Source organism: Atta colombica, unplaced genomic scaffold (assembly GCF_001594045.1).
Source record: "Atta colombica isolate Treedump-2 unplaced genomic scaffold, Acol1.0 scaffold187, whole genome shotgun sequence".
Lineage (NCBI taxonomy): Eukaryota > Metazoa > Arthropoda > Insecta > Hymenoptera > Formicidae > Atta > Atta colombica.
The window spans coordinates 1,657,358-1,677,195 of record NW_017259279.1 but is presented as its reverse complement, the minus strand read 5'-3'; the positions used below and the strand labels follow the sequence as shown (position 1 = coordinate 1,677,195).

The 19,838-nt window shown below is 36.6% G+C and overlaps 1 protein-coding gene across 1 annotated transcript in view; it reads left to right on the top strand.

The window, feature by feature from the left end:
- Positions 1-19,838, top strand: part of LOC108686492 — an 86,476-nt gene that overhangs the window by 30,953 nt on the left and 35,685 nt on the right. The window contains exon 3 of the mRNA XM_018191830.1: positions 7,508-7,620. Within this exon, the coding sequence (XP_018047319.1) occupies positions 7,508-7,620 (113 nt within the window). The remainder of the gene's footprint in view (positions 1-7,507; positions 7,621-19,838) is intronic.

Here is a 19,838-nt window from a genome sequence, read left to right as displayed (position 1 = left end):
AGAGAGAGAGAGAGAGAGAGAGAGAGAGAGAGAGAGAGAGAGAGAGAGAGAGAGAAAGAGTTAAATCAATGAGATGATTTTCGATTCAACTCCAACATTCCGCCGCCCTTTTCCCTCGTGCATTTCTATCTGTCTCGTAGTCTCATCTCCTGCTATTGTTGCTCCCCGCGGTTTATGCTAATGCCGTGCCACTGAATTTAACGTCTCGCGTGTACGCTCGTTTGCGTTTTGTGCGTCAGACGCGGATACGCCCACATGTGTACGAACTCTGTGGGGGTCGCTTGCAATTGAACCACGGGGGTGAATATCTGAATCAATAATATATCATGGACATTATAATTGTAGCAGGACATTGTTAGACATTATTGTTATATCAGTATTGTTTAATGTAGCAACGATGTAATTACCATTATTTCGTTATTCAAAGAGTATACAGGAACACGAAAATATATTTAAAATTAAACAATTTTCCTATTTTCTGTTATGTATGTTTCTATGTAATTTTAATATCTTGATGTTATAAATTTTTCAAACTCACAAAAAATTCCAGTTGAAAATGGACGAATCAGAATTTTCTGATAAATTTTTTTTATTAGAATTTTAATTGAGATAATCAGAATTCTGGTTGATACAATGAGATTTTGATAAAATCTACTAGAATTCTTATTTTTAGGAGAATAATTATAGAATTTTATTATCTCAATTAGAATTTTAGTAGATTTAATCAAAAAATTCTGATTCGACTAATATCCAGAATTACTTATTTAATCCAACCAGATCACTTTTCTCAGTGTTTCTTTGTGTATTTTTTATATACATAAATAGAAAAATAAAAATATACTCTTCCCAGATTAATATTTTTACACAATTTACCATTTTTTTGCTAACAAGCATCCCGAATAGTGAAACAAAGGTATAATCTATAGAGAACATCTCCCTCTATTTCTATCTGTTTTTGCATCCCCAAAGTATTCAATTCATAACGCGACGTGTATTATTCGTGCGCGCACACGCGTACATGTATGCGTATATACGTATTCGGAAACATATACCTTCGGTAATATAATATGTATACATGTTTCCCTGTACTCAGGCCGCGAGATCGCATTACGTGATATCGATTGTATCCAGATACGAAGCGAAGGGGAGCCTCCTTTTTCTACTTCACCCATTCAACTCTACTGTCTGTCTCTTCCCTGCGTCATCCCCTTTGTTTTATGTACGCTCGAGCTTCGTTAGCGGTCGCACGCTAATTTATCGAAACGTGCTTGATCAAGATGCCGAACGATACCTTCGTTGTAGCACGCGGATTAAAAGAGTGGAGGAGGAGAGAGGGCAATTCCAAAACTCCGATGTCGCAAGCGAAGCATCTTTAGTCCACCAACAAGATCGGCTTCTTCAGATACCACTGCATTCGTATATACTGTATCACCCCCATCGCGATATATACAAGCCTCTGGAGAGAACCTTGTCCGATCTGAGATTATCTAGAGTTTCTAACAAGATAGGCGCTCGCAATTTCTTTACCACTAATATCGTTTTTAATAAAATAATGTACAATTATTTTGCACAGCATTGCAATAACTCAATCAAAGTTATATTTTAAAATTGGATATTTAAAAAATTGGATATTTATTTCCTATTTCAATTGACAGGTCTTTTGCTTCAATGAGAATAAATAAGAATGATACAGAGAACTCAAGATTAATTCGGCGTATATCACATTTCACGCTGAAGAAACATTTTTACATTCGCGAACGAGCTTACTGCGAATTCCGCATCGGCGAGCCGATAGCGCGCGCGATGAACGAATCGTTGAAAACGGTCCTTTTTTTCCTTTTCTTTTTTTCTATTCCACGAGACGAGCAATTTCAACGGGAGCAGATGACGTCTATCCAATAATGCACACATCGTCTAGCTAGCCGGCCGAAGCGCGATAGGCGACCGGCGGCGCCGAAGAACAGTAGTCGCTCACCGATCCATAAACAATCCCGCGATGTTATCGCTTCTCCACTCTCGTGCGCGACAGCGAAGGGATCCTCGAACGAGGATCGATCGATCCTCGCGCCATTCTGTCGCTACACGCTTGTGTGCGTACACGCGTCGAACGAACTCCGTTTAATTGATATATCGTTGCTGATCAGAAAATGCTATCTTTCAACTTTCATGTGATGGTACACCGACAAAAATATACACGCGACATTGAGTACATTTCGCAAATAATCGAAGTTACCTGAGTCGCAGACAGAAGTTTCTCTCGATTCCTTAGCGCTAAACATTTTGTTATCACTCGTCGCGATTGCAGAAAATCTACTTTACTCTCCGCCTGCAATCATATTTGCCCGATCAGAGAACGTTATCTCTCAACTTCATCTGATCCTGTGTGGAAATTTATCCGGGAATTCCATACTTTAATACTGGTCCTATATGGGCATTACTGAGGCATTCAAAGTAAAGGTTTATCAAACTCACGCCTATTTAGGATAGTTCAACTTAAGTTTCTTAGTCACGGCCCATGCAGGGTCTAGATTTGGATTCCACTTTTTCCTCAAGACAGTTATACTTAAGCTTGCCCAGTTGCAGTCCATATAAGGCTCAATTTGATCTCAAATTTTCTCTGATAATAATTTAATTTATAGGATATCTTATAACTATGCCTTAAATGGACTTGAGTCTTATATTTATTTCGCATAAAAATTGGTTAATGCTAATTTTATAAAGTAATATTATTTCTACTTAACAAAATAAAAAAAAAGTCAAATTTTAAATGTCTTAAAATTCATGGGAAAAAAAGCTAATTGGACATATATACAGATATATGAAGCTCGAAGATCCGAACCTAAATACACCATCGCGTATCCCTTTCCCGTCGCTACTATCCGCTTCCGCAATCAGGGAACTTTCACCCTCTCTTATGATCCAGTTCCGTTCGATTACGACCGTTGTTACGTTCATTGCGCTACACGTGCGAGGCTCCACAAGGAACACATTAATTGGATCTGGCGTCGGGTTACTCGAGCTTCGATTCGCCCTATGTTCCGCCGTGTAAATCCGGAAGCTCGTATGCGTTGTCCATGCCCGACTTTGGCGGTGTCGCTCTTTCCTGTTCGCAAAATACATATCACAAAAGACCACGGAAAATACAACATATCGTTGAATATAAAAATTTCAATTTCATAAAGCCGTTTCTCATCATTTAGTATTCATAAATTTATTTTAAGTAACGGATAAACTAATTTACGATGTCCAAAAATTCATTTTATTCTTAAGAGAAATCGCAAAATTAATTTAAATCCACAATAACGCGAACAAGAAGTCACACATGTACATAAATTAATTTATGATATGATGAATTATTCGATAATTGCTCTGTTTAATCTCGTGAGCGTGATTGTAATCACGTAATTTCCCAAAAACGTATCTAGAATATTATTCATTCTCGTGTACATTTTACCGCGGGCGGAGTGGGGAGTATCGTGGTGAACCACATGCAGCTGCAAGTGCAACCACATTATGCGTTACTAACACGGTGCATCGCGCGATATGTTTTCTCTTCGCAGCGGCAGAGTGATATTCGATGACTTTTCCACTTCTCTTCTCCACTATTTTCCGTTACCTCTCACGTAGAAATCCCTCTCAATTTTCAAGAATTCGAGCGCGAATTTTGTTTCTCTTCCTTGCCTTTTCCGGAGTCTATCTTCTAGTGAGAATGACATAATACATCACGGCATGCTATCGGTATTTATTTTCCAAATTCTACCGCGCCAGGAAAATGGGGAAGGGAAAGATGAAGAGAGGTGATCACTTAGAGGAAGGGGGAATCTCTTACTGACGCTGGTCTCTCTCAACTGAATCCATTAGCCAACGCCATTAATATCACGGTAATGATGAGCGATGAACCACCGCGCGGAGGACGAAGCGGATCAGAAGAGGACGAGATACTTTCGGCTAACGTTAAGAGAGAAGGAAAAAGAGAAAGAGAGAAAAAGTAAAAAAAAAAGGAAAAATGACTAGGTAGACAGACAGGTAGATCGATAGACAGGTAAATAGGTAGATGTATGCTACGTTACGATAAAAAAGAAAAATCTTTTCTTACAAAATCAGCATAACAAATAAGTAAAAAAATGAATTAAATTAAATTAGTAGATAATGATTAGCTGTGAGAGAATAGTTATTAAGTGATTATATTGCAGAACTATAATCAACAATTTTCTTTATCAAGATTATCAAGATACGTAAGATTAGACGAGCATATGGTATATCGCACATAGCATCGAGCAACATAATAAGAGTAAAATTTTTAATGGGAGCGTAAAGACTTTTACGTTCGTTGCATAAGCGGGCAAATTTCAATGCCAATTCAAATTTTAATTAAAATTTAAATTTGCAGAAAAAGAAAAAGAAAGAAAGTAAGCACGGTAGAGGCAAAAGGGCACTAACACCGCACTAACGTCCACACTTCCTCAATCGTTGCTGTATAGGTGGCACGTATATTATATACGTGCTTACAGGGGCTTTGATAAATGCTGCTTTGCTTGGCCCACTGCCAAATAGCATGCCGCACAATGTATCTCATCGCTCGTGTATTCCTCATCGCGCCTTTCATGAGACGAGATACGCTCGTGTCGCGGTGTATTAAACCTTCACACACGCTAAATATTATCGGTTAGCGACGATTAAAAGCCGGCTACTCGGCCGACTATTATAGCGCTTCAATTATTTAATATTACGAGAGTTGCCAGAGATAATCCGAGATTTTTTCTCGTTTCGAGAAGGTGCATTAGAGGCATATATGTCCATAAAAATAAATAATAATATTATAATTCTTCTAATGATTCATATGTATCATTAAATATTATTTAATATTGATCCTGAGACAAATAGAAATTTTCTTTCCGTCAGTTTTCAATTAACTGATCCGTTTCGCAAATTATTTGCGATACGCCAACTTCGTCGAAGGACCAAATTAAGGTTCAACTTTCGCTCCCAGCCAAGAGAAATAATTAAGCGCTCTTTCATAACGATCATTACTCAGGCTCGTTTCATTCATCATTCGACCTCGCATTGAATATGTTCATCTTAGCGAACTCTAATGTTACGAATGAGTTTTATGAACCTTGCAAACTTCCAGTTGAGCAAAGAAAATGTTTTTAAGGATGAGATCCTTCCTTCAGATGAGGGAAGTTTCTGTCCACGTGGCCTTTGATAGATATTGCCTTCCTTTATGACGTTCCAAATAACGTAGCAGGTTATCTATCCCATTCCGCACCGTTTATTGTATTCCGCGTCCCTCTTTAGTGAGAGACTTATATTTAACGATCCCTCCAACCAACTAGCACTCAACCATGCCTCTTTCAGGATATCGTCAGGGTAAATGAGAATCTCGATCTTACAATGTTTCTCGATCGATACGTCGAGGGACCGAAAATGGAAATGGCGGATCCGATCTGGCTGATCGGAAGTATCTTTCAGTCCTGAGAACCCCCATCCTTTTTCCATGAAAATCACTTTCCCTTTTTCGCAAGCGGCCCACGTAACACACTGAGGAGCTCACCCCTCTCCCTCAATGCGCTCCCTTTCCTTTCCTTGCGTTCATCATACCCGGCACGTGTGCCCGGGCACTTCCCGGCGTACCTACGTGCCTCTTATGAAGAATCCAGTCACAATGGTGGAGGGGTTGGAGATTCCGATACGAATTTCCGGCGTTCCGCTACGCCACCGTCGCCGATATCGAATATACCCAGTTCGAGAAACGAGGAATTTCAGCCGCGAAATTCTCCACCTCCTGTGTCTCCTTTACTCTTCATACCTCCCCGTGCAGAGACGTAAATGAGGGTTATGGTATTTCGCGTGGTTATCGATATGAAGGATCCACGATTGATCCCCCGGATTGGCCCTTTCGCAATTCTCCCTCCTTCTGCGTCGTAACTATCTCGAATGACATCATCCGCAAAGGATATCCGCTGGAAGTCTTTTTACGGAATATCGAGAAAAATGAATTTTTAAATCATTAATCCTTATAAAACTCCGGGAAATTAATTCTTGAATTTTTTATAAGAGTTTAATTGAACCATTTTAAGTTTCTATTGAACTACCATATATCAGGTTTTCGTTACACGGAAAAGACAGTTTTGCTATATCTAAAATTTTAGCTAGATGAAAATTATTATGTAGGACGCTCAAACTGGTTGCTAGAATATTTAAACTTTGTGCAATAATTATTTTAATAGTTTAACAAAATTATTTTCAAATTTGCATCTGGCTAAATTTTTAGAATTGTTTTTTCCTTATATGCATTGTAAAATAACTCACGTTATAAATTACAAATTATTTTAAGAAATTAACTTTAATGTGTGGAGATCGTAGCTACAAAAAAACTCACCAACATTTCTTTATAAAAGCATTAAATTATTTTCCCTGTAAATATAGCATAGATATGCTTGGCTCAACTATGGCTGAGCAGTCTTGGCTCTTTAAATATTAAATGCCACAAATATAAAGATAGCGATAAATAATACTATGTATACAAGAATAAACTAGAAATAAAAGCGGAGGTGTAAGTAATAATTCATGTTGTTGCGCAAATGGCGGTTAACGTGCAGATTTCCCTTCATGTTCAGGGTAAAAGCACATCTTCACGACGACGGCAGCACAAAGCTGCTCGCTGTCTCGATTAAGTCTGTCGGAATGAACGAATGAAGCTGTTTCCACGGCGATTAATTCGCCTCTTCCGGTATTATCGTACCCGCGACGGCCGCATAATTACACAGCGGCATCGCATAATACCATACTGCGCGACGCCCTTTTTGTAACTCTCTTCGGTGAGAAAATGAGAAAATTTATATCCGCGATCTCATTATCGGTCATCGTCGACGAAACCGGTTTTCCCAGTCACCTTAAAGTGTCAAAATTCGTTCGACAAACACAAAATAGATAATTAAAAATTCGACATAAAACTATTCTCACAACTATTCTACAAGGAAAGAATGGTTTTAAAAATATCTGAAAATTTTACTAGATACAGATTTGAAAATAATTTTATTGAATAATTAAAATAATTATGTAGGACGTTCGAGCTAATTGCTAAAATATTAAAAAATTGTTTGCAGCATTTCTCATTATGCTTGAATTTCCTACATAATTATTTTAATAGCTCAAAATTATTTTCAGATCTGCTCAATCGCTATCTAGCTCAATTTTTAGATATTTCAGCAAAATTCTTTCCATGTACGATATAAATATCCGCGCCATATATTGCAATTCGTCATATATCACATTCGATAAGCAAGTCTTCATAAACAGCTTATATAATAATATTATTTACAAAATAGACATTTGTAAATAAATATTAAGTTCGTGCCGATATTGAAGGAAAATTGAAACGCAGAAAATTTAAATTTTAGTATACATTTATTAAATTATATAGGTTAGTCGGCACGAACTTTCCGGACAACCCAATATTTGTAAGCTATTCGAATATGCTCTAACGATAGTTCTCTCTTTTCAGATGATCGACGCCTCCTATCATACAAACCCGTCGTTGCAAAGCACTGCCCTAATCATCACTTGCGCAGTAGTCCTTCTACTAATGGCCGCGATTGTATCCGTCGTTTTCTGGAAGTAAGTAAATTTCTCTGTTATCGTTTTCTTTTACTAATCAGACGATATCATACAACACCAACAAGTATGACGATATGGTAAAAATCTCTGCAGTGAAGTCCTCGAGCTGTCAATGGTCGTTTCTTACAATAAAACGACCTTTTCTTTCACGCTGTGACATCATGCAGCCTCGTATTTTTGAGATTCGAGGTCATTCAGCATGTAACCATATTTTAAGGAATTGAGAGCACAGGCCGCCTCCAGATTCTTGCGCGATTCGTAGAAATAGAAAGGGACAACCATGTGGGGAGCGAATAAGGGCGAAGTTGTGCGACAATGTGAAAGAGAGCGTTACCGATTGCTCCAAAATTAACAAAAATAGAACAACAAGGTAGGACGAGGAAAGAGCGTTTGAGCATCCATCGATTTGTTTTCGACAGCGCCCCGGTTGTTCTGCCTTCTCATACTGGACGATGATCTATAGCGCGGTAAGCCGCACCAAGGGGGAGCTTTAGGTCTACTCGGAAAATGTTACGGGTACCGTAGTCGATGGTCAAAATGTCAGATATCGATTTTTGATTTAGTAAAGTCTCTGTTTCCTTCAAGAATGCACTCATTCTGTCAAAAATCTGTTTCTTTTAAAAATGCACTCATTCTGTCAAAAATAATGTAGTGATCCGTTTGAATAGCATTCTGTAATATGTTACTTTACAATTTTTGCAATTATTGTTAGAAAGATTTAAAGTTTGCTCCCTAAATGTTTCTTTCAAGAATGCACTCATTCTGTCAAAAGTAATATAGTGGTCTGTTTGAATAGCATTCTGTAATATGTTACTTTACAATTTTTGCAATTATTGTTAGAAAGATTTAAAGCTTGCTCCTTCAATGTTTCTTTCAAAAATGCGCTCATTCTGTCAAAAATGATATAATAGTCTATTTGAATAGCATTATATATTATTAGTTTACAATTTTTGCAATTATTATTAGAAAGATTAAAATCTTGCTTCTTAAATGTTGAATAGGACGGTTTTACTAAACATTTTTCTTGTACATTTAACGTACATATATTTGTTTTATTGCATGGAAAGAACGATCTTGTTAAAGTATTTAAAAATTTAACTAGATACAGATCTGAAAATAATTTTGTTTTATAAAATAATTATGTAAGACATATTCAAATGCTAGAATGCCAACTTTTTGCAGCATTACTCATCATAATATTCTTACGTAATTATTTTGATGATGCAACAAAATTCTTTTCAGATCTGTATCTATAACTAAATTTCAGATACTTCAACAAACTCATTCTTTCTATACAATAAATCAGTATGTATATACGTTAAATATGTACAAGAAAATAGATACTTGAGTAAATGAATTGGTCTTAAGAAACTTAAAAGCAGTTCTCACAGAATTTTCACATAGCTACAGTGGGTTTACGTAGTCAGTTGAGTTTTTATGATACGATTATGTAATTTTCCCACTTTTCTGTTAATGAACGAAGCGATCGAGAGCACGTTGCTGAGATGAGAGCGTTGCTCTTGAACATATCCTAAATTACCCGAAAATGGAGCACCCAAAGACGCGGTGAGAAAGCCTGCCACTTTAATTAATACCTAACCGTGTTTCCGACAGCCTGTGGCTCTGGTTCCCATATCGTGCATCTAGATCTAGGTCGCAGTGAGATTAGATGATGACTTCGTAATTAACGAGGATGCCATCTTGCGTTCTCGCGGAAAAAAAAGGCGACTGCGCGTAATATCATTATATGTAATAATTAGTGGAGATGACGTTGCATAATAAATAAAACGCCATGGTTATTTCTCCATTTGAATTTTCGCCTCGAATTTTTATCCGTGCCATCTTGAGATACAAGCGGAGAGGAAGGAAATAGGATGACATCGTCGCACTAATGGGCCCTAAATTAGCCAAAAACAAAGCTTCGCCTGGTTTCACTATACAGTCTGCCGCAGACAACGTTGGTTCTTGCTCGCAGTACCACGTGCTAATCTACAAACAACCATAGTAGGTAATTTATTTAGAACACAGCGGTAGCCAAGAACTTTTCGACCGTTCTCTCCCGAAATTTTAGAAATTCGCACGATATGTTTCGCTCCGTTCTTTCAGACACAGGATTTGTCTCGTCGCTCGTCCTTTGAAAATTTTAGAAATTGGAGCGTACTTTTCTTCTTTGCAAATACATGACACTTTAGAAATATATGAGGCAACTTAGAAATCGTCTCACGTGCATTTCGACCTTTGCCATAGAGTTTCAACGAGAGAACAGTACGCCTAATTGGCATTCCAGTGAGTCCTAAATTAAAGCAGAAATAGGCCATTCCTGAAATGGGCGTACGCCCAGGCGCTGTTACGTACCGCCGACAGCGGAACAACGCGCCAGTAATTTGTGACACGGTGGCTCATGCTAGTCGGCACGATTTCGTAGATCCGCGGGACACGGGAAAATACATTTACCGACGTCCGGGGTGGCTTACTTGGGAGATTTACGGACACAGCCGCAGGCGAAAGCTCCGCCGTTGCGCCGCCGTTGTCGCACGTTGATTGGACGCGCGGTAAAAAATGGAGCGGCTCGATAAGACGAATAGGAGACGCGTGGAGAAGTTGACAATTCGAAGGGCGGGAACTTTCCTACACACTTTCAAATGCTATACTTTTTCGTATGAGAAACCACGCAATTTTTTTCACAATTGTGACTTCTTTGCCGAACCAGCTTGTCATTCTTTTCAATTCTCTCTAATAAATTCAAACGACAGACGCTCATTCTTCATTTAATCTTGAACAGAATAAGAAAACAGTGCGTCACAATTCTTTGTAAAACCAAAAAGGTTCAAAAAATCTATACAAGGAATTTGCGAAACGGAGATAATGTCAGCGACATGAATTTCCTGTGCATGGACGAATCCGTCCAATCATATCGGTTAATATTTGACTTGCACGCTCCGCTTGTAATCTTAAACACATCTCTCGCCTAACTGGTTTTGTCTGACCGTCCGCGTCATCCGATCTCTGGATCATTCGAACGGATTGTTAACCCACGATTAACTCTCCGCTAATGAGCAGTGAATCTCTCGTGGTCCTATCTGATCGATCGATGAACATCAGGCCAGAAAGCATCGAGAGGACAATTTTGGGCAGCACAGTGCCTCGCATTCACGACTGAACGCGGTTCTATGGCAGCGACTCTCGAAGGCACACTCGTCGTGACAACGGTGGCCCTGTTTTCGCGCGTTTTATCGTAATGCCTAATCATTATCGACACAACCACGCCGCTATCTCAAGTGTTACCGGTTCCCCATATTTGCCCTTTGTGGGTGGTTATCGTAAATAGATTCATGCTGAACACTCGTACACCAGAGCGAATTAGGATCGACCAATAAAACAGATAACTGATAGAAGAGAGTACTTTCAAATATTTTCTTTGGTTAAAAATTGCTCATAAAAATGGTATTATAAAGCGTCTTTACATTATGTAGAATTTCGGTCATATTTGTTTAATTTACTCAAAAAATGAAAAAGAAACATCGAGATTTTAATTCTGATATTTTTTTTAAAAAGAGATAGTTCCTAGAATAATTAAAAAGAAAGTGTATAATTATAAACTTTGTTTTAAATAAATAAAGGTTTTATAAAAAAAATTTGAAAGGTAGAGTAGGTATAAATATATATATAATTGATAATTTTAAGAACATATCGAATATTATTCTTTAAAAAATTAAAAAAATAATTTTATTCTACTCTTTTATAGATTTCTTTTCAATTATTACGAATATAGAATTGAACCCAATAATCCCGATTTCCATATCGTTCCTATGCAAGTTCCCATGTTGCGAAAAATCGGCGGAGTTTTTCTACCATTCGGGACAATCGTGACTCTGTTTTCGCGTTTATCGTAATGGCTATGGTCCATTATCGAGCGTGACGTCTCGAGTGTTGCGGAGTCTCGCGGCTCGTTGCTTTGTGGGTGGCATCGGCCTCCTTTTCTCGGCATTTCTCTGCGCTGTTTCACACGCTCTCAGTTCTTCTCTGTCCTCGTGTTGGTCGTTGGTTCTCCATATTATTGCGGATCTCTCGGTGCTTGTTCCTTCGAAGCGCAGAACCATAACCATTATTTCTGAGTGAAAGTGATTTAAGTTTAAGATTAAGCGATATAAATTTAAGACAAACAGTCTCTTTTACGAGATCTTTATTTAAAGTCGATTTTTTTTGTATAAAAAAATTTTTACATAGAGAAATTAATTATGAACGTAGATTGTCTTGTATTAAATATATTTTTTATCTCATTTTGTTTATATTTTTTTTTTATCTTTACTTGATGGATTAATACCAGAGTAACTTAATTTGTAGTATTGTTGTGCTACAAAGTAATTTTATTAATTAATTATTAATTTTTATTTTGCTTTTGATAGTTTATTAATTACCTATAATGTATATAATATTTTGTTTTTAGATAGGAAGGCAGTAAATCTAATTTTTCGCCATAAGATTCAGCAACTTTAGCTACGGCACTGCGCACACAATCAGAACGCAGAGAACCGACACGACCGCGTGTAGTTTGTATGCTAATCAGAGTCGTGTTCTCTTCCCATCCGTACATCCTCATCGCTATCTTCGTCCACCATTGCGGTGCCTCTACTATCGTCAATTCTATTTTCTATCCCGTCTTAACTTCGCGCATTCACACTCTTGTTCAGTGCCGCGTTTAGCACCGAATGCGGCTATCCGATCCCGAGTTTTATTTAAAAGTACTGAGATCGTGTGGCGTTCGACGTAATGGAAAAACGAAAAGCGAATGGTCACATTTACCGCCGAATGTATGCAAATGCAACTCCTAATCACCTATCGCTGTTGAATGACACAGTATTGTTGTTGATAAATTTACATACAAGGAACTAGGTCACTTTTAATTAATACAAGTTTCATATATTTCACACTTTTAATAACAAAATATTTATGATCTAAATTTTTATAAATACAAATGATCTAATTAATTTAAAAAGAAAGAAAGGATAAGCACATTATAATGATGAAATATATAGTTCATAGTGTTTGTCTCTTCATACACTTAAATAAAATGTATAATAGAACAAAATAACAACAAAACTGGTTTGATTAAAAATCAAAATTACTTATCATGTTCTTTGTTATAATATTAATGACTAGAAAGTCTAAACTGATATACAATACATAACGGAGTGAATTTTTAAAAGCTTATCGTAGGTTACCCTAGCAAGGCAGATTGAACCTTTTAATAGCCACTAAGGCATAGCTTAGCGCTCAATGATCTCGCTCACTTGTACGTAAAATTTACGTACTGATATTACAGTCTAGGATTAACACTCTAAAAGTAACTCTTCAGAATCAGTATTATTTTTCTATGACACAGTCATCGTAAAAATATTAAAAAACCCATTTGAGTAAAAAAGATACTCGTAAAGTGACACGTTTCAAAGCCGTTATGTTAAACAGAATGTAATTTGGTAAAACTGGGAAACCCGGTTTATCAACATTTTCCTGCGAATAACGTCACCCACTGCGGATCCGCGCGAGTAAATCGGAAGAGACGAATTGCGAAGAGAAAGAGAGAGAGAAAACGGAAACGAACATGAGCGCCCGTTTCTCTCGTGAGCGCTTCCTCGCCGGCTCTTTTCCCGTTTCCTCCATTTCCCGGCCGCCTTACTGTGCTTTGTCTCCATAAGCCACATTCGGGTCACCGGCACGACGAGGTTGCTTTAACGATCTGCATTGCATGAGCGTTTCGCCCTCTGGTACTCCGTTCGTCTATCTTTATGGAGAATGTCGGTGTCAAACTGAGAACGTGAGAGATTTTCAGCGACGTGAGAGATTTTTAAAATGTTTAAAAGAAAACAATATTATAACCATAAAAAATAATACAAAAATCTTAAATTGCGAATTTCGAATATTAATTACATTAAAACATAATAAAAATATAAAAAATTTTTTTAAGAAAGAAACAAAATTTTTTGTAAAATAAAAGGAACTAAATCTAGTATCTCAGTTTGGTACCTCTTGTCCCTCAATCGAATTTATTTAATACATGCATTGTTTCTTAAATATTGAATGTAAATAATGTTAAAAAAAATGAAGAACGTCTACTTAAAAGGAAGAAAATTAATTTCAAATTTTGATCAAGTCCAAAATTGTATCTCATAAATTCTAAATGTTATATTTAATATTCATTAAAGACGAAAACAAAGATATTAAATAGGAGAATGAAAGCTGATAAATTTAGCAACCGTTGTTTTCTTTGAGAATTCTTCTCTCCTCTCTTATCTCATCCTTCCAATTCTTTTCCGCGACACAGGTCCAGATCCGTATATGACGGTTGACAAACAAACCCTGGTTATTTTTATATAACAAACAAACGAATCGGACGATCGGCTTTACTTTGTTTATGCCTTCAGTTCATTCCCAGGAAATCCGATAGTTTCTCAAGTAACGTTGAGTTCCAACGAAATTGCAACGTCGCAATGACGATGGCGAGTAAACATGTAACAGCAATGTAATAAACAAGCGAATTAAAAAGCCGCGACGGAGAAATCGGGTCAATGTAAAATTGAATTCTTAATTCGCGAAATCATAGCCTGGTACTAAAATTTTTAAATCCCTCTGCATTCTTCTTTTTTTCTTCTAAAGAATTAAATAGAATTCTCCTGTTGAAACAGGAGGGGAATTATAACGAAACAACCGGAAATTAAAGAGTTAAAATTTCAGTATCAAAGAAAGTAAAATATCGTACCGGAAACGCTCTCTTTTAACCAGAAAAAAGATCGACCGAATTAAGTTCCTTCAGTCGTATATTTTCTTTTTTTTTAATTTTATCTTACGACGATAGTAAGTCTCGCTCTTATCACCTGACGTTTTCGTACTTGTTTCTCTTTTTTAACCTGTTCGGGCTCTTTATATTCTCCATAGCTAAATATATATGCTTTTGTATGTGGATTGCACAAATAATAAATAACATAATACAATATATTTCCCACGGGGAATTTTCACAAAGCACATTCACACATATATGACTATATGGAAAACAGCAATTAGGTAGAGTGGATGCAGCCTCGCGCTACACTTAGACCGTCACTACTTTGACACAACATGTGCCTTTTTTCGTCTACGTCTTCGCCGTTGCAGTCATTGCTTGTTAACACCGCGTCTCCGGGTGTCTTAAAAAATATATACGACCGGTTCTCCTTTTTCCTGACATCCCTTTCCCTCCCTTTCGCGACACGACAAGACATCGGCAAGAAGGGTGCGCACAAGAAAATCGCGGGATGCACTTACGGATATTACTGGGAACACCGACGGGAAGATTGCCAGACATGGCTGCTGGGGATCATTAGAATTAAACCTTCGTGTGTAGCAAAAGGATGGCACGAAGGCGTGAAATTTAAGTGCCGGATCTACGAAATCTCAAGTATATGTACATACAACGGAGATAATTCAACACTTGGAGATTGAATATTATTATAATTCTATAGATTAGTAAGATATTTAACTGTTAAAATTGTATAGACATCATCTTATAAAAATTTGTAGAATATTCCTTCTTAAAATTATGAAAGAATTGTTACGACATTCGTAAAAATTCCATGAAGATATTTCTTGATATACATATATATTTAAGTAAAAGAGAAGATAAAGAACCTAGGATTTACTTAAGCTTAATCTGAAAAGAAGAAATTCTGTCTGATTTTGAGAGAGAAAGAAATTTTTATTTCTCTTCTCTCACATACAATTTCAGTCCTTTAATTTTGCAACGAATGAAACTTATGAGAGTTTTCGGTCAATTCAAGGACAATAACGTTCTTGAATAAAATCTCCATGGAACGTCTTCGTGAATAAATCTCTTTCGACTTCGCACACCTCGGACATAGGGATGTTTAATTTTGCATTCGCTGGCGCGCAGGTGAAACCAACAACAATACGACGTAGCGAAGTAGCTCTGATACCAAAGAAAAATAATGCGACTAGGCAAGACCTGCAAGATAAATCGAACATCGCTCGAGAATGCTCGCTTCGTTGAATATCTTGTGATAATATCTGTAAAAGCCCTTTCCTCCTTTAAAATATTTGATGTCATTGCTCCATATATATAAGTAATTCACTTATTGATTCTTTTACTAAAGTAATGTAGCGTAGCAAACTACTTTATTATTTCACAGTAATTTGATTGTCCGTCCGTCCAGTGGTCCATCTATAAAATTTCTCAAAACAACTTGATTTTTCTAAATTCCGTTTTCGGCAATAGATATCCAAGAACATTAGTTCAATCAAGACAAAAGTTAAAAGGTAAAAAGGTTAAAGTCTTCAATAGCAGAAAAAGCAATTTTGCAATTGTTGTAAAATTCTTTAGTATGTTTGATCTATACAATTAGATTCAGTTAGAAACTAAAGTAAAATCACATTATTGAATTGTACAACACTTGCAAAGCTGCTTTATTTACTGGACGCAGTCATTGAGATTTTCAATAAAGAGCAAATTAAACGGCTTAATATTTTTTAATTCTGGTTCGCTGTAATAACTTTATTGTTACAGAATTATGTATAGATTTTTTACGGTTATTGATTAGCTTATATTTTAGAGACACTCTTGTGCAAAACCCTCGTGAGTAATCAGGATGCTATTGTATGTGGCGACTGAGGAACGGCTAGTACAACACTTTGCAATGCGTTGCATGCGATATTGCTTGCATTATATGCGCCGCTGCAATTTCGTCTGCGATTCGACGAATTATCGGGGGCGCGACGCTGGCGATGCGAGGACAGGGATGCGATACGAGGAGAGCGCGAGAGGGCACACAGTCACTGATTCACGTTCGTTGTTTCTACATACGTAGTCAGAAGGGACAGTCCGGCCCGATCTATGGATAATTTAACTCACAGTGTGGGCCTGAATGGGTTATAATTGGTGATGACAGGTCATCAGGCGACGGCAGGCATTCACCTTACCAAGAGAGAAAGAGAGAGAACATCGTTTTCGAGATACACTGTTAAATATCAAAGAAGCAGTGAATTATTCTTTTCAGTTAACATTTTGTTAGTTTTCTCACTGTCATATGTAGTCATTCATTTCTGATTAATTTCAAAGTAAATAACGGTCATGTTAATGTATATACACTTAGATAATAAACTAAATTTTAGTCAAATTTAATGCATTTTCTCGAATTAAATTCTTTAATTTTATTTTTAATTAAATTAATTAAAATGATTATTATTAATAAAAATTAATATATTGAATAGGGGCAATGACGACTTATATAGATAAGATTAAAAATAACTTAAATTGCATATAATTTGATATTATAAATTAATTTAACAATGTAACAATGCTAGAAGTCCTTTGCAGGCATTGATGGAATCTTCCAATAACACTTCCCGTGATGCGACTTGACGTGACACGATGACACATGCAAACAAATTGCGAGCTTTCGATCATTCATACAAAGGATTTTAGGTTTTTTTAACATGAATTCTCTCTCCTCGCCAAGGAACTCTTCGAATCGTCGATCCTTCGAATTTTCGAGTTTTACAGAGTTGCTTGCGAGTTTTTAATGATATTCCGACTCGCGAGCTTACGTGAGACTCGTCAGACCGATGTGGATGATCGCAGCTTACAAGTTTAATGAGATACAGAATATAAGTGGCTAGTAGATACGTTCTTCAATTTGCGCGAGACTTAAGCTCCTTTACGAAGATCTCGCGCATAATATGAATACTAATCGATCCTCCTGGTCCGGAGCAGCTCCGCACGCGCAGACTTTATTCCACTAAATGAATGATTCTCGAGCTTTTCCGTCCGAGAAGTTCTTTTTATTCAGATCGATGAAATCTAACTTTTAACAAGCCGTATTGTCGCGCATATTCTTCGATTAAAAAAAATCGTACAAGTACTTCACGTATAAAATAAATATCTGTATGCATACTTATAAATCATTAGTCGAGATATTCGTTTAATCTGGAAAACGTTCGTTCGTATATCTTTAAATCTAAAAAATAATAAACATCGCTCACTTAGTCGCATGAATAAGATCATCCAAGCATGAGTTTTCAATCTCGAGCATCTTTTCGTTATGAACGTTATGCTAAAAAGCTGAGAATGGAAACAACATTTGTGTATCTCCGAAAGCACAGAAATATGATGAATAAATAATGTAAATATCCTTTCTCTCTCTTACTCGTTTGTATAAAAATAACGATTTTGCTGAAGTATCTAAAAATTTAGGTAGTTAGAGATCTGAAAATCCTTTTGTTGAACTGTTAAAATAATTACGTAGGAAATTTAAACATGATGAACAATACTGCAAAACGTTTTAATTTTAGTAACCAATTTGCGTGTTCTACATAGTTCTTTTGATAATGCAACAAAATTATTTTCAGATTTATATTTTAGCAAAATTTTTAAATACTACAGCAAAATCGTTTTTTTCATACATTTTCATACACAAAAATAAACGCACATAAACACGTAGGCGAACATATGATGATTCTATCTCGCACTGAAGAGGATCGAGCGAGGACCCGACATACCATTATTCGTGATCGGTTCGATTCAATTACGAAAGTACGAGGCTGCTGCATTGCAACGCGGGATAGACGCATGGTGCGTCTTTCACGAGATGCACCAATTCGCATCCGGCTGTGTCCCGACATGGTGCAGCATGCCATGTCGACTATGCCACCGGTTTTGGCGAACGTTGAATATGCCAACTGTCCCGCCGTCGTTTTGGCAGTGATATACTCGCGGACGCGACCTAAGAGGAGAATAATAAAGGGAATCCTGCAGGAAGTGGGTGGTACGAGAGGGTGCGTTACAGTGTTTCTCATTTATGTAGAATTGGTCACCAAGGATAGTTAAATAGACTCATAATGACAAATAATAATCATTTATTTATTTCTTACTTTTGTATCTTTATATCTTTCAACTATTAAAGTTCAAGAGCCTCAGAATGTTTACAGTCAAGCGCTTTTTTATACCTTTGATTCTTCAAAGATTTTCTCTGATTTTTCAGATTAGATAAGACTTTTAGATCTTCAGAGCATTTTCTATTCTTTGCATGCCACAAACGTCTTTGAATCGTTTTGATCCAAAGGTATTTCAATTTTTATACTTTCAAGAGTTCTCGGATTTTAAAATTCTTGAGACTTGAAAAAAGCTTTATAGTTTTAAATCTTCACACTTTCGATCATAAAATTTTTAATTTTGCATAAGCTTAAGTTGTATTGTCGAATCCACAGACGTCGAAACTTTAAGGGTTATTCTACGATGCGTCGCAAATCGAGCGCAAGCATCGACATATACAATAGTATTGGATGGAACATGCGGCGAATTTTCTTTTATCTTTCATCTTGATGGACCTAGAAAGAGGAAAGTAAATATGTAGGTATACGAAATTCTCTTTCTACTATTGTCCTATTGGTCAAATTTAAGAAAGAGAACCACACCCACACAGTAGCGTATTCTTTTAAGTCTATTGAGCCTGTTCACTGGAACAAATATTAGAAATAGGAATATTAAAATTTCAAATTCTATTCGAAATTGATTACAATGAAAATAATACATTTCTGATAAGTTAGAGTTTTAATTTTTATTCTTATTCTTAATATTTCCAGTGCTACACTTATAATTGATGTAATCATCAGCGAATATTTATCATTTTTCGATAATAATATATTGATTTACTTTTAGAGATTGTGATTTCTGCAGATTGAAATACATTTCAATCTGCAGAAATCATAACTTCTAAAAGTGAGAATCAATGTATTATTACTGAAAAATATTCGCTAATGATTAAATTAATTATGTAGCACTAACGCACTGATTCATTTTTAGAGGTTATCAACAATTGCAAGTACATGCAACGTTGTTACAACGTGTCGATAGTATTGGATATGCTTGTATGTGAGTGACTTACGAAGTGACACATTGTAAAATACCCTTAACACGACGTTCTATATTTTGACATATATATGCCTACACTAACGTCACAAATCCATGTAATTAAAATCACGTCGGAGAGGAAATTGAGAAACCCTGTTCGAGAGATAATGCGTATCGCACGAAATGCGACCGTTATCGCAGTCGCATTCCATTGTACTCTCGCAGACAGTATTATTACCCTAACCGTCCATAATTACGTCATCGTTATTGTCCTCACGCATGTATCCCCGTAAATGCCACGAACCCTTGGCGGGAACCTATG